The sequence below is a fragment of the Passer domesticus genome, chromosome 3 (assembly GCF_036417665.1).
Source record: "Passer domesticus isolate bPasDom1 chromosome 3, bPasDom1.hap1, whole genome shotgun sequence".
NCBI classification, from domain to species: Eukaryota; Metazoa; Chordata; class Aves; order Passeriformes; family Passeridae; genus Passer; species Passer domesticus.
In genome coordinates this window covers 1,179,913-1,195,101 of record NC_087476.1, presented here as the reverse complement: position 1 = coordinate 1,195,101, position 15,189 = coordinate 1,179,913, and the positions used below count along the sequence as shown (strand labels likewise).

At 51.2% G+C, this 15,189-nt stretch overlaps 1 protein-coding gene across 4 annotated transcripts in view; it reads left to right on the top strand.

The window, feature by feature from the left end:
* OTOF (otoferlin) overlaps positions 1–15,189 on the top strand; it is a 110,352-nt gene that overhangs the window by 56,473 nt on the left and 38,690 nt on the right. For all 4 annotated transcript variants that reach the window (XM_064411464.1, XM_064411463.1, XM_064411466.1 and 1 more), the window contains 9 exons: positions 1,307–1,493; positions 3,568–3,754; positions 4,920–5,143; positions 6,997–7,105; positions 7,555–7,738; positions 11,541–11,661; positions 12,378–12,478; positions 13,518–13,608; positions 14,793–14,909. In XM_064411464.1, coding sequence (XP_064267534.1) covers positions 1,307–1,493; positions 3,568–3,754; positions 4,920–5,143; positions 6,997–7,105; positions 7,555–7,738; positions 11,541–11,661; positions 12,378–12,478; positions 13,518–13,608; positions 14,793–14,909 — 1,321 coding nt within the window. The remainder of the gene's footprint in view (positions 1–1,306; positions 1,494–3,567; positions 3,755–4,919; positions 5,144–6,996; positions 7,106–7,554; positions 7,739–11,540; positions 11,662–12,377; positions 12,479–13,517; positions 13,609–14,792; positions 14,910–15,189) is intronic.

Below are 15,189 nucleotides of genomic sequence, written 5' to 3'. Positions count from 1 at the left end.
AGCTTTAAGGCTTGATTCCAGCCCCAAAACTTTTCCAGATAAATTAATATCTCCATTTCAAATCTGCCTCTGAGACTCTCCCCACATGGAATCATGGGATGGTTTAGGTTGGGAAAGACCTCTGGGATTGAGTGCAGCCATTAATAGTCAGAAAGCACCAGCACAGTTCTCCTGACTTGCTGGGGTTTGAGGAACCACCTCCAGGACTTTGTGCTTCATCTCATGCTGTAGTGGTGATATTCTCCTACTTATTCCTAAAATTCTGGAATTGTTTGTTTTGGAAGGGATCTTCAAGATCACTTTCTTCCAACCGTCCTGCCATGGGCAGGGACACCTTCCACCAGTCAAGGAAAACTCCAGCAATTCCTAGAATTCCCCTAGAAATATTTTATTCACAGCATTCCCAGCTATTCCTGCAGAGGAGGAAAGGAAAATATCAAAAAAACTCCAAATGAATGGAGTTAATTTCATCCCCAAAATAATCCTCCAAGCTCCCCTTGGTAAAGGAAAAGCAACTCTTTCAAAACCCCATTCATTCAATTTCTGTGGGTTGGAGTGGAAGCAGAAGGAGTCAGTGCTCGGAAAATGGAGCAGCTTCTCTCTGGTCATTTATGGAACCACAAAGGTTGGATGGAGATCATTCCCATCCAACCTTCGGTCTTCCCTTGTCGAAAGGGTGACACGTGCCTCTGGCAGGGGGCTGGGGAGTCCTGGCAGGAAGCCAAAGACACTTGGGATCTCAATCTTAACCCATGGAGCAAATTACCAACCTTGTATGAAGAATCACAAGTCACAGAAGTTTAAGTAGAGAAATAATGAATTAATCACAGGGTGAAAAGTGGAATTTTGGCGATTTTATTATAGGGGGTCTAGGAGGCGAGATGGAGGGACTTGGGCGTTGTCCTATTCTTCTTCCTTCTTCTTCCTAGCCTCCATCTTCTTGGTGATGGTGGCACATTTGGATTGGTCTAAAGTAGAAGTAGACAGTCTAACATAGGCGATAGGTATTGGAAAATAATGATAAATAAAGTATATGTAACTTGTAGTATAAAATGTAGACACCAGCCCAGGGGCGGGAAGTGTGCCCTTGAGAGACCTGCAGATCAGACCTCTGCGGGTCTGAGAAAAAATATTTTAGATAATCAACAATAAACAACCTTGTGAACCAGAGCCGAAGAATCCCGACTTTCTTGGGCCAGCGGGCTGGGAAAAGGGGACTCTCGGGTCACCCAAAAGCAGACAACTCAAGATTCCCTGACCACCCCATCCCAGCAGCTGTTCCCAACTCCATCCACTGGCATTCCAGGAACCTGCTGCTCCCCGACGGGGTGCCCCCGGAGCGGCAGTGGGCTCGGTTCTACATCAAGATCTACCGCGCCGAGGGGCTGCCGCGCATGAACACCAGCATCATGGCCAACGTCAAGAAGGCCCTCATCGGGGAGAACAAGGACCTGGTGGACCCCTACGTGCAGGTGGCCTTCGCGGGGCAGAAGGTGAGTGGGGAGCTCCCAGGGGGACCACAAAAAATGATGCCAGCAGGTGGCCATAGATGGTCTCGGTCATCCTTGCATGTCAGGATGGACGTGGTGTCACCTGGTATGATGGGTGTGATGTCACCTCCCAGGATGACCACAGGAGGTGACACCAGCAGGTGGCCATAGATGGTCTCTGTCATCCTTGCATGTCAGGATGGGTGTGATGTCACCTCCCAGGGTGACCACAGGAGGTGACACCAGCAGGTGGCCATAGATGGTCTCGGTTATCCTTGCACGTCAGGATGGACGTGGTGTCACCTGGCATGACCAGATGGGTGTGGTGTCCCCTGGCACATCGAGATTGGGGTAGTGTCACCTGGCACATCAAGATGGGCGTGGTGTCACTTGGTACATCAAGATGGGCTTAGTGTCACCTGTTATGTCGAGATGGGCGTGGTGTCACTTGGTCAAGATGGGTGTGGTGTCACCTGGCATGACCAGATGGGTGTGATGTCACCTGGCATGCTGAGATGAGCATGGTGTCACTTGGCACATCAAGAGGGGCATAGTGTCACCTGGCATGTCAGGATGGGTGTGATCACCTGGTGCATTGAGATGAGCATGGTGTCACCTGGCACATCAAGATGGGTGTGGTGTCACCTGGCACGTCGAGATGGGCATGGTGTCACCTTGTTTTCTCTCTCCGGGATGGGTTTGAGCCCTCTCCAGTTGAGGAGGAGAATTCTTTGCTCAGGAGAGGGCGGAGTGGGTGGAAGGGATCAGCTCGGGTGGTAAGGGATGGTTTGGGAGATCCAACCTGTTGGGAAGGATGAAAGTTTGACAAGAAACTTTCACAGATCTGCGTGCTTGGCAGAAAGCTCTCTGAATGCAGAACTGAGAATGAAATAGAGGTGGAAACAAGTTTTGATACAGAAGAATATGTAAATTGATAATTGTTGAGCCAGTCTTTCAAACTAAGAAAGCAAAGGTTAAGTCGAGTTGGAAAGAGATTTTGTGACTTTGAGCAAAGGATAAGCTGACCGCAAACAAAAAAATGTTTTTTCCAAGCAGAAAGATACCACTGGCAAACAAACATGCCGATGTGGCAAGTAGAAAAAAGGTCTAAGAGTTTTCCACTGCAAGAAAGCTGAAACACAATTTTAAGCTTAAACTGTAACATTCTAACTCATGTGATTGGATAGTATTGACCATAATATGGTAAAGATAGTAATGATAGGTTGTAGGTAACAGTAAAGGTATTGATTGGTTGATTTTATATTAAGATGCTCAGCAAAGAAAAATATACAGTGCAATGAAACCAAAACTAAAGGCTCTTCAGGCTTGTCTGCAGCTGGAGCTGACAGCTGTAGCCATGGCTCTGTCACCCTCTGTTGCAAATCCAGGCTCTTTCTCGCTCCAAGGTCAGGGTGAATAAAACTCAGGAGATGTTGTTTTTGAAGTCTCACTCTGAAGTTTATCATCCTTATCTATGACGAACTCACAAGATGTGAGCTCCCCCTTAAACGCCAGCTAAAATGGTATCTGTTCAAGGCTATTTAAGTCCTAAACAGTTAACATAATAAACAATAAACAGTTGACATCTATATTGTTTATGCTTCTAACCAATTATGATCACCCAAAACCCGCAATGCGGACATCTTTCATCCAATTAGAGAAAACCACCCAGATCCGTGAAGAAGGAAGAAAAAGGTGCAAAAAAGACATCTAACCCACACCTAAAATTCTCCATATTGGCTCCCATATATCATCATAGACTAAACCCCCAAATCTAAGTTTTTTCACCCTATGAGATCACAAACTTCTAACCAATTCCACACCCACAATCAATCAATTTTGGAAGCCTTCTCCACAGCCCCGGGCCAAAAGCAGTGCTCTCCTGTGGGTCTGTGCCTTTCAGCACAGAAAATTTCAAATTTTCAGCATCGGGGGTTCCAAAATCCCACAACCCCAGACTGCTGTAACATCTTGGATAAAACAAACTGCATTTTGAAGAGGCGCCTCGAGTCCCACATCTCTCATCTCAGGCTGTTACTCAACCTTTGTCTGATATCTGTCTCCTCTCAATTCCCAGGGAAAGACATCCATACAGAAGAGCAGCTACGAGCCCCTCTGGAACGAGCAAATCATCTTCACAGAGATGTTTCCTCCGCTGTGCAAGCGGATCAAGATCCAGATCCGGGACTCAGACAAGGTCAACGACGTGGCCATCGGGACCCATTTCATCGACCTGAGGAAGATCTCCAACGAAGGGGACAAAGGTAAAGTTGAAGTGGGGGCATAAAAGCTACAGAGGCATTCCTTTGGCAGAGTTCAAAAAGTTTTCCAGGTTCCTTCCCACCCCTGGAATTCCTGGGTGCTCATATGGAGAGACCTTGATGTCCGGAAATGAGAGAGGTTCCTGGGCCAATGCCCTGAAAACCAAGATTTGTCACAAACCCTCAGCCAATACCTGAAAGCAAAGACACCCCAGAACAATTTGCTCTTCCAAAAATTCCGTGGACGGATGAGCATTTGTGGGAAAAGACGGGAAATCAGATGTGGGACTGGAAAGGGAATAATGGGGGTTCTCCTTCCTTGTTCCTCAAAATGGGGAATTGCCAAAGACCATTCCAGTTCCCACCACTGCCCTCCCTGAAAATTTCTCCAAAAAAAAAATCCTGGAGGCTCTGGGGGGACCTTGTGGCTCTGCACAACTCCCTGCCAGGAGGGGACAGCCAGAGGGGGGTCGGGCTGTGCTCCCAGGGAACAGGGACAGAACAAGGGGAAATGGCCTCAGGCTGGGCCAGGGCAGGCTCAGGTTGCACATCTGGAAAATTCCTTCCTAGAAATGGCTGTTGATCCCTGGCACGGGTGGAGTTTCCATCCCTGGAGGGATTTAAAAGCCGTTTGGATGTGGCACCTGGGGACATGGGTTAGTGGAGGCCTTGGCAGTGTTGGGATCCGATGGAAAAGCTGCCGGAAAAATCTCCTGCAAATCCATTAGGCAGGAGACTGAGATAAAAGATTTAAATGCTTCGGCTCACCCTGGTTGTGCCAGGTTGGACACCAGGAGGAATTTCTCCATGGAAAGGATGGTCAGGCCTTGGAAGGGGCTGCCCAGGGAGGTTTGTAGTGCCCATCCCTGGAGGTGTCCAAGGAATGCCTGGGTGTGGCACTCAGTGCCCTGGGCTGGAGACAAGGTGGGGATCAGTCACAGGCTGGACTCGATGGTCTGGGAGCTCTTTCCCAACCCAGATTATTCCGTGATTCCTTGAAAACTCTCTCCATGGATGGCGCCAACCACACTTCCATGGACACACAAGAACACACAGTCCCAGCCTGTGTCTCCACACAGAGACCAGCAAAGTGACGCTAACCACGGCTGCCAAGACGTTCCCTTTTCTCTCTCCACCCCCTTCCCACCTGCCCCTTCCACCCCGCCAGGTTTCCTTCCCACCTTCGGCCCCGCCTGGGTGAACATGTACGGCTCCACGCGGAACTATACCCTCATGGACGAGCACCAGGAGCTCAACGAGGGCCTGGGCGAGGGCGTCTCCTTCCGCGCCCGGCTCCTGCTGGGCCTGGCTGTGGAGATCCTGGACACCACCAACCCCGAGATCAACAGCTCCACTGAGGTGCAGGTGGAGCAGGCCACGGCGGTGGCTGACGTAAGTCCCCCGTGACGTAGGAGCGTGCCCCCTAATGACAGAGTGGCAAAACTATCCTTTGTCCCCCAAAAAAGGAAAGAAGCCCAGAAGTTTCTCTCAACGATTAGGTGAAAAGCCACCTCATAGGACCTCAGGGACTTCACCAAAAACTTGAGGGCAGCTCATTGGATAGAAGCCAAAAAAGTCCCACCTGGCCCATCAGGTAGAAAAGAAGAGAACAAAAGAGCTAAAGTGCTTTTGTGAGGTGTTTTTTTACCAGGAGCAGACCTCTGCACCTGGCTCGAGTTTTTCTGTTTGTTATTTTGCCTTTTATTAAACCTTTTTTGTTTCTAACACTGCAGCAGAAGTCATCCTGCTAATCTTATACCCCCAAAGTAATAGCTGAGCTATCCTTGGGTGTATTATATTTGAGGCCTTATGAGACCTGGCCCAAGAAAAAGAAACATAATACCGTGACGCCTCAGGTGTCCCCATGACCCCACAGCATCCAGGGGCAGTTTGGGGTCTCAGGAATATTGGATTGTTACCTTTGGTCTCATAAGTTGTGGATTGTCCTGGATCAGGAATGGTGTGGCCAGCAGGGGCAGGGAGGTTTTTCTGCCCCTGTCCCTGTCATGGTGGGGTCACACCTCGAGTGCTGTGCTCATCTCTGGTCCCTCAGTTTGGGAAGGATGTTGAGGACCTGGGGAGTGTCCAGAGGAGACAACGAGGCTGGAGAGGGGCTGGGAACACAAACCCTGAGAGGAACCACTGAGGGAGCTGGGGGTGCTCAGCCTGGAGAAAAGGAGACTCAGGGGTGCCCTCATCACTCTGCACAGCTCCTGAAAGGTGCCTGTGCTCAGCTGGGGCTGGGCTCTTTCTCCAGGCACTGACAGAACCAGAGCACACAGCCTCAAGCTGCACCAGGGAAATTCAGGCTGGATATCAGGAAAAAGGTTTTTCCAGCAAGATGATGAAGTTCTGGAATGCTCTGCCCGGGGAGGTGGTGCAGTCCCCATCCCTGGGGGTGTTTAACAAAGCCTGGATGTGGCACTGGGGGCCAGCGTTGAGTTGAGGTGTTGGGGCTGGATTGGACTCAATGATCTTGGAGGTCTCTTCCAACCTGGTAATTCTGTGAATTCTGTGAACTCTGTGATTTCAAGTGTTGTCCCAGCTGTTCTGCATCTCAGAGAACAATGGAAGTATTGGGTTTTAGGATCATTCCAGTTCTCACTTCCATTAGAAGCACTGGGAATGTCAGAGTGACATTGTCACTGGCACAGCGTTCCCAGAGGAGGTGTGCTGATCCACCCCTGGAAGTGTCAGTTTCAACAAGGCTTGAAACACCCTGGGATAGAGCAAGGTGACCCTGCCCATGAAACTGGATGATCTTCAAGGTCCCTTCCCACCCAAACCATTCCATGATTTCTATAATCTCCTGAACAAAGGGATGTTTCTACATGAAGGAAATACACACGGGTAGTGACTCATTCCCTAATTCCAGTTATCCCACTCTTATCCTGATGAGTTTCAATCAGAAATCAAGAATCTAATTTATTTCCCAGCCAGGGAGAATGAAACCACCTGGAAACAGAACCATCCCAATTCCACAGGAACATCCAGACACCTGGATTTGTCTGGTTTGATCAGTTCAGGGAACTCAGGCTTGTACTCCTGAATATCCCTGAACACAGCTCAAGCTTATCTTTAATTAAAAGATATTAAAATTAAATCTTTAATTAAACACTCTCTACAACGAGCCAGGAGATGGGAGACAAAACCCTCCTGGTTCCTTTGGAAAAGGCATCCTGAGGGATGGACCTGTCTCTCCCTCTGGCCCCAACCTCAGCCCTGGGATCTCTTTTCTCCTGCAGAACTGCAGTGGGAAGATGGAGGAATTCTTCCTCTTTGGAGCCTTCCTGGAGGCCACCATGATCGACAGGAAGATTGGGGACAAACCCATTAACTTTGAGGTCACCATAGGTTGGTTGTTTTTTCTGGGGGAGTGTGATGGTGGTGAAAATCAGAATCCAGAGCTGGGGGTGGGGTTTATTCCCGAGTTTCCATTCCAGCTCCTGCTAGAGTGGGCTTGGGGAGCAGGGAATGGCTCCTCCATGGGCATGAGGGATGTGGGATCCCATTTTGTGCTTGCTGGGCTGTGGCCAGTGGAGCTGATCCCTCTCTTCCATCCTGGTTTCATGCTCCAGAGATGCCAGGGAATTCCCAGGGGATCGAGAGGGGACAGGAGCAGGGTACAGACACCTCTGCCTAATTTCCACCTCCTGGATGTGATTCCAGGAAGTCAAATTCCAATGTTGCCTGTGATTCTAGCAGAGAAAACTTCTGCCAACCCAAATTCAATCCCAGAGCTGGGAGTTATAACCCTGTGAATTGATTCAATCTCTTTTTTTTTTTTCCTTCTTCTCCTTGAGGTAACTATGGCAACCAGGTGGATGGCTCCAGCAAACCCCTCCTGAGGAGGAAGAAAGAGGGAGGGGATGGGGACGAGGAGGAGTCGGAGCTGCTCCAGAATTCCAGTGACGATGAAGGTGGCGAGGATGGAGAGCTGGTTTCTGTTTCTTCATCCCAGCCCATGAAGCCCCTGATCACTGACAGGTCAGTGTGTCCACTTGGGCATGGACAGGTCAGTGTGTTTCCCTGGGCACTGGCCAATGTGTCCACCTGGATTTATGTGGTCAGTGTGTCCACCTGGACACTGGTCAGTGTGTTCTCCTCAATTTATGAGGTCAGTGTGACCCCTGGGCATGGACAGGTCAGTGTGTCCACCTGGGCATGGACAGGTCAATGTGTTCCCCTTGGCACTGGCCAGTGTGTCCACCTGGATTTATGTGGTCAGTGTGTCCACCTGGGCACAGACAGGTCAGCATGTCCACCTTGTGTGGCACTTGGGGACCGTCCTGGTTTGGGGACATGGGTCAGTGGTGGCCTGGGCAGTGTCGAGATCCCAGAAGGAAAAACTGCTGGAAAAATCTGCAAATGCACCAGGCAGGAAATTGGGATAAAAATGCTCAAATCCTCTGCCTGGTGAGATGTGCCCAGGGAGGTCTGGATTTGTATTCCAAGAAAGATAATGGAATTTAAGACTATGAGATTCACTTAAAGTGGATTTTTATCAAGTTTCAGCAGTAGATTGGTGCTAATTGAATTCACTGATTAAATCAATTGGGAAAATAATATCCAGTGAAGACAGGTGTCTCCCTGGAATTTTCTTCCTGTTTACACCAATATCCAGCACAGATAAATCCCCTGGAATTCCCTCCTTTGTTCCTCACTTCTTTCTCCAACTGAATCCCAAGGAGAGATGAGAAATTCCAATGTTTTGGTCCTCTCCCACCCTGTTTATCCAAAAATCTCCATCCTCTGGCAGCTGGGGAACTCAACTGCTGACATCTCCTGGTGGGAATACCCGGGAAGGGCTGGAGCTCGATTTGAATCCTGGTGATCCTAGGAGCAGCAGCATTCCCTGTTCCACGTTCAGCAGCATTCCCTGTTCCAGGTTCAGCAGCATTCCCCTTTCCTGGTTCAGCAGCATTCCCCTTTCCTGGTTCAGCACCATTCCTCCTTCCAGGTTCAGCAGCATTCCCCATTCCAGGTTTAGCAGTGTTCCCCGTTCCAGGTGCAGCAGCATTCCCCGTTCCAGGAGCAGCAGCATTCCCTTTCCAGGTGCAGCAGCATTCCCTGTTCCAGGCTCAGCAGCATTCCCCTTTCCAGGTGCAGCAGCATTCCCTTTCCAGGTGCAGCAGCATTCCCTGTTCCAGGTTCAGCAGCATTCCCCTTTCCAGGTGCAGCAGCATTCCCTGTTCCAGGTGCAGCAGCATTCCCTGTTCCAGGTGCAGCAGCATTCCCCTTTCCAGGTGCAGCAGCATTCCCTTTCCAGGAGCAGCAGGATTCCCTTTCCAGGTGCAGCAGAGCAGGGTTCCCTTTCCAGGAGCAGCAGGATTCCCCTTTCCAGGAGCAGCAGGATTCCCCTTTCCAGGTGCAGCAGGATTCCCTTTTCAGGTGCAGCAGGATTCCCTTTCCAGGTGCAGCAGAGCAGGGTTCCCCTTTCCAGGTGTAGCAGGATTTTCCTTTCCAGGTTCAGCAGTATTCCCTTTCCAGGTGCTGGATCCTGGCTCACAGCCAACACTCCAAAAGTGGATCACCCTTCCTTTGGCTGTTCCAAGGACAGCTTGGGCAGGGCGTGGAGCTACTGGGAGGTTCCAGAATCCCAGAATTTTTAGGTGGAAAGGGATCTTAAAGATCCTCCAGTTCTGAACTCGACACATCCCACTGTCCCATTATTACCCGGCCAGGTAATAATTAGCATAGACTCCATGATTACAGATTAATCTTTATTAAGAGACTCATTGCTTTTATAGACAGTTACAATACAGCTGGACCTGATTGGTCCTTTAATTAAAACACAATCACCATTGGCTAATTAAGGAACCATCTTTTGGTAAACAAATCTCCATGGTGCCGGGGTCGGCTGTTACTTGTCTCTGCCCCAGCATGGGAAAAGGTGGTTCTGGGCAGGCCGCGCTTTTGAAAAAGGAGTCTGGACTCCTGAGTTTTCGATCTTCAGTTGTGTTTATTGTTCCTTATCTACAAAGTTTTTCTGTCTGTCCAGCCGAGGTCTGATCAGCAAGACAGCCAAGGGCACTCTCCCCCGCCCACGGGGCGGTTGTCTCTTTTATAGTAAAAATTACATATATTTACCTTCAATTTCCAATACTTTTCACCCTTGTTGGCAAGCGCACTTTCCCTATGAACCAATCCACACGTGCCAACATCATCCTGAACATGGATGCCAAGGAGAAGAAAGAAGAAGGACAGGGCACGCCCAAATTCCTCCATCTTAGAACCCCTGACCCCCATGTACAGAATTCCAAACCCCCCTGTACAACATATAAATCCCCCCTGTACAGTGCATTATAATTCAAATTTTATCAAGTAAATATCATCCCCTCACCATTCAGGCCTGAAATTCTCTCATTTCCTCACATTCAGGTGTCTTTGGCTTCCTGCCAGGGTCTCTGAGCCCCTGCCAGGGCTCTGGGACATCCAGGGCATCCAGAGAGATGCTCTGGGTTCTGACACATAGCACATTCCTCATGTTCACAACACCAGGTGCAGCAGGTTAAGATAAGAATTGTTTCTCATTCTTTGATCTTCTCACAGACTTTTCCCAGGACAATGCCCGGGAAAGTTGTCTGTTTCTCTGTTGCTCTCAGTGACCAGAGAGCTGCTGCCACATCCCAGATTGCTCCAAACCCTGTCCAACCCGGCCTTGGACACTCCCAGGATGGATGGGGCAGCCCCTGGGCACTGCACCCATCCATCCTGGCTTTGGGAATGGCCTTGGGTAAAACGGAGCCTCCATTCCATCAATCTTTATTAAGAAGTCATTGTTTTTATAGACAGTTACAATACATCCAGGTGATCCCAGGTGATTCTCAGTCCAAAGCTGGACCTGATTGGTCCTTCAATTTAACACCATCACCATTGGCTAATTAATCAATCAGCTTTTGGTAAACAAATCTCCATAGCACATTCCACATGTTCACAACACCAGGTGCAGCAGGTTAAAATAAGAATTGTTTCTCATTCTTTTCTCTGATCTCCTCACAGCCTTGCTTCATGTTTCCTCACAGAACAATGCCTGGGAAAGTTGTCTGCTTCTCTCTGTGGCCAGAGAGCTGCTGCCACATCCCAGATTGCTCCAAACCCGTCCAACCCAGGCTTGGACACTCCCAGGATGGACGGGGCAGCCCCTGGGCATTGCACCTATCCATTCTGACTTTGGGAATGGCCTCGGTAAAAACAGATCCTCCATTCCATTAATCTTTATTAAGAAACTCATTGTTTTCATAGACAGTTACAATGCCCAGGTGATTCAGCTGGACCTGATTGGTCCTTCAATTTAACACCATCACCACTGGCTAATTAATAAACCGCCTCTTGGTAGACAAATCTCCATAGCACATTCCACATGTTCACAACACCATGTGCAGCAGGTTAAGATAAGAATTGTTTCTCATTATTTTTTCTGATCTCACAGCCTTTTCCCAGCACCATGCCTGGGAAAGTTGTCTGTTGCTCTCAGTGGCCAGAGAGCTGCTGCCACATCCCAGATTGCTCCAAACCCCGTCCAACCCAGCCTTGGACACTTGCAGGATGGATGTGGCAGCCCCTGGGCACTGCACCCATCCATCCTGGGCCTGGCTTTGGGAATGGCCTCGGGAAAAATGGAGCTTTTGCTCTCCAGAATGCATCTGAGGCCGCCTCCCTCCCACTCCTGAGTCCCCGTATCCCCCTTCCCACCACGGCATTGCCTCCCAGGAGAGGGGTGGGATGGGGGCTGCTCCAGGCCAGGATTGTCACCCTCACGGAGCGCCTCTCCTGTCTCCTCTTGCAGGAATTACTTCCACCTGCCCTACCTGGAGAAGAAGCCCTGCATCTACATCCGGAGCTGGTGGCAGGACCAGCGGCGCCGGCTCTACAACGCCAACATCATGGACAAGATCGCGGACAAGCTGGTCAGGGGTGGACAGGGATGGACAGGGAAGGGTGGGGGGACGGGGGGACACAGCTGGGACACGGCGCTGGCACCAGGCACAGCCACAGCCAGGCTCCCTGAAAAGCAGGGACGGACAGTGCCTGAAAAGGGGAACATTCCCAGTGAGGAATCACCAAATTCCAGCAGCTCCTTGAGAATTCTGAGGGCCAGATCCAGATCATTCTGAGGGTCAGATCCTGATGTCCCCACAAAAGGGAACAGGGGTGGGGAGGCTGTGTCACCTGGGCTGGAGGGGTGAAGCACTCATGTGGCAGAGCCAGGGAAGGGAAAGCTCCGGGGAGAGCTCAGAGCCCCCTCCAGAGTCTAAAGGAGCTCCAGGAGAGCTGGGGAGGGACTGGGGACAAGGAATGGAGGGACAGGACACAGGGAATGGGTACAAACTGGGTAAGGGGATATTTGGAGAGGATATTGGGATGGAATTCTTCCCTGTGAGGGTGGGGAGGCCAAGTGGTTCCCAGCCCAGGTGATCTCAGGTGCTTCCCAGCCCATCTAGGTCATCCCAGGTGATTCCAGGTGGTTCCCAGTCCACCCAGGTAATCCCAGCTGGTTCCCAGCCCAGGTAATCCCAGATGATCCCAGGTGATTCCCAGCCCAGGTGGTTCCCAGCCCACCCAGGTGATCCCAGGTGATCCCAGCCCGTTCCCACCCCTCACCCTGTCCCTGTTGGTGTTGCAGGAGGAGGGCCTCAACGACGTGCAGGAGATGATCAAGACAGAGAAGCCGCACCCAGAGCGCCGCCTCCGAGGGGTCCTGGAGGAGCTGAGCAGCGGCTGCCTGTGAGTGACACACGGGACGGTGGCACCATGTGGGTCCCTACTCCCCGAGGGAATGTCACCTCACTGTGCCGTGTCCTGGGGATGATGGGACAACATTCCATGACACTGACACCATGCCAGATCTTTTGCCTTGGGCTGGAGCGTGGTGCTTCCATCTTGCACCCCAAAAACCCCAAAGCAGGGGGGAACATGTCAGTCCTGTGCCCTGAAAAGTGGCTGTGCTCAGGTGGGGCTGGGCCCTTTCTCCAGGAACTGACAGAACCAGAGCACACAGCCTTGAGCTGCACCAAGGGAAATTCAGGCTGGATATCAGGAAAAAGGTTTTTCCAGCAAGGTGATAAATTTCTGGAATGCTCTGCCTGGGGAGGTGGTGCAGTCCCCATCCCTGGGGGTGTTTAACAAAGCCTGGATGTGGCACTGGGGGCCAGCGCTGAGTTGGGCTGTTTGGGCTGGGCTGGACTCAATGGTCTTGGAGGTCTCTTCCAACCTGGTGATTGTGTGAATTCTGAGAATTTTGGGAATTCCCGGGGAGGTGGTGGAGTCACCATCCCTGGATGTGTTTAGGAGTAGACTGGATGTGGCACTGGGTGCCAGGGTTGAGTTGAGGTGTTTGGGCTAGGTTGGACTTGATGGTCTTAAAGGTCTCTTCCAACTTGGTGGTTCTGGGAATGTTGGGAATTCCCAGGGAGGTGGTGGAGTCACCATCCCTGGGTGTGTTTACCAAAGCCTGGATGTGGCGCTGGGGGCCAGGGCTGAGTTGAGGTGTTTGGGCTGGGTTGAACTCGATGGTCTTGGAGGTCTCTTTCAACATGGTCTTTCTGGGAATTCCGTGAATTCTGAGTGACACCTGGTGGCACCTGATGACACTGACTGTCCCTTCCTGACTCCGAGTCCACAGTGTGAACCAGCCTCTCATCCACAGTTTTGTTGGAGATCAGCAGGAATTTGCGCATTTTCCAGGGATGGGCAGGCTGGCGGGGTGGGAAGGGAACCCTGGGAAGGATTCCCATGGGAATCACCGAATCACCTTTTCCCACAGGCGCTTCCTGACCTTGGCTGACAAGGACCAGCACCACTCGTCCCGCACCAGGCTGGACCGGGAGAGGCTCAAATCCTGCATGAGGGAGCTGGTGAGTGGGATCCGATCCCTAAAGGGGCTCCAGGAGAGCTGGAGAGGGACTGGGGACAAGGCCTGGAGGGACAGGACACAGGGAATGGCTCCCACCGCCAGAGGGATATTGGGAATTAGGAATTGCTCCCTGGCAGGGTGAGCAGGGTTGTTCAGGGAAGCTTTGGGAAAAGCAGAGGAGGATTCTTGAGCAGGGGATGGAATTTCATCTATGGACACATTGGTCTCCAGTCCCCGTGGATCAGGGATTTGGGGTTTAATTCTCACCCCAAAGGCGACTCAGGTCTCAGCCAAGTCCCAGGTGTCACTTGGGCCTCTGCTGGCTCCCCTCCAAGAGACTCTGGAAAGAAATTCAGGAGCACAGAGCTGGAAAGGGGAATTTTGGGAACCCCACAGAGCAGAGCTGCCCCAGGAACAGAGATTTGGGGTGATTTTGGGAACTCCACAGAACAGAGCTGTCCCTGGGACAGAAATTTCAGCTGATTTTGGGAATCCTTTCAGAACAGAGCCGCCCCAGGGACAGAGGTTTGGGGTGATTTTGGGAACCCCAAAAAACAGAGCTTCACATGGATAGAGGTTTGGGGTGATTTTGGGAACCCCAAAAAGCAGAACTGCCCGAGGGTCAGAGGTTTGGGGTGATTTTGGGAACCCCAAAAAGCAGAGCTACCCCAGGGACAGAGGTTTGGGGTGATTTTGGGAACCCCAAAAAGCAGAGTTGTCCCAGGGTCAGAGGTTTGGGGTGATTTTGGGAACCCCACAGAGCAGAGCTGCCCCTGGGACAGAAGCTTAGGGGTGGTGGCCCTGCTCCTTGCCAAGGATGTGCTGGAGAGCTGGACAAGGAGCTGGTGGCTTCTCCAGCTGGCATGGCCAAGGTCACCAACTCCAGTGGCCAGCTGCATCCTCAAGATCAGGAATTTTAAATTCTACACGTTCACATGGAAGGTTCAAGAGTCACGAGATGGGTGACAGCAGGAAGGGCACCTTCCTCAAGCCACCCCAAAATTCTCCAAGCTCAGGTGACACCGTTGTGGTGTCACCTTCTCCTGGGCTGTCTCTGCCCTCTCAGGGGCTCTGACATGCCAAGGTCAACAAAAGGGTTTCTGAAGGTGTCCATCCTGACCTGGTGGGATTGAGGCGCCTTTCCTTGGTCCGAGCTGTGTCGTGATGTCCCGGCTGTCCCCACAGGAGAACATGGCCCAGCAGGCCACGGCCCTGCGCTCCCAGGTCAAGAGGAACACCATGAAGGACAAGCTGAAGCTGGTGCAGAACTTCCTGCAGAAGCTGCGGTTCCTGGCGGATGAGGTGAGTCCCTCAGGGGCAGAGGGGGCTCTGGCTGGGGCAGGTCATGGAGACAGAAACATGGAATGAATGGATGGATGGATGGATGGATTGGATAGATTGGATGGAGGGATGGATGGAACACATGGATGGATGGATGGATGGATGGATGGATGGATGGATGGATGGATGGATGATAGATGGATGATGGATGGATGGGATGGATGGATGATAGATGGCTGATAGATGGATGATAGATGGATGATGGATGATAGATGGCTGATGGATGGATGATAGATGGATG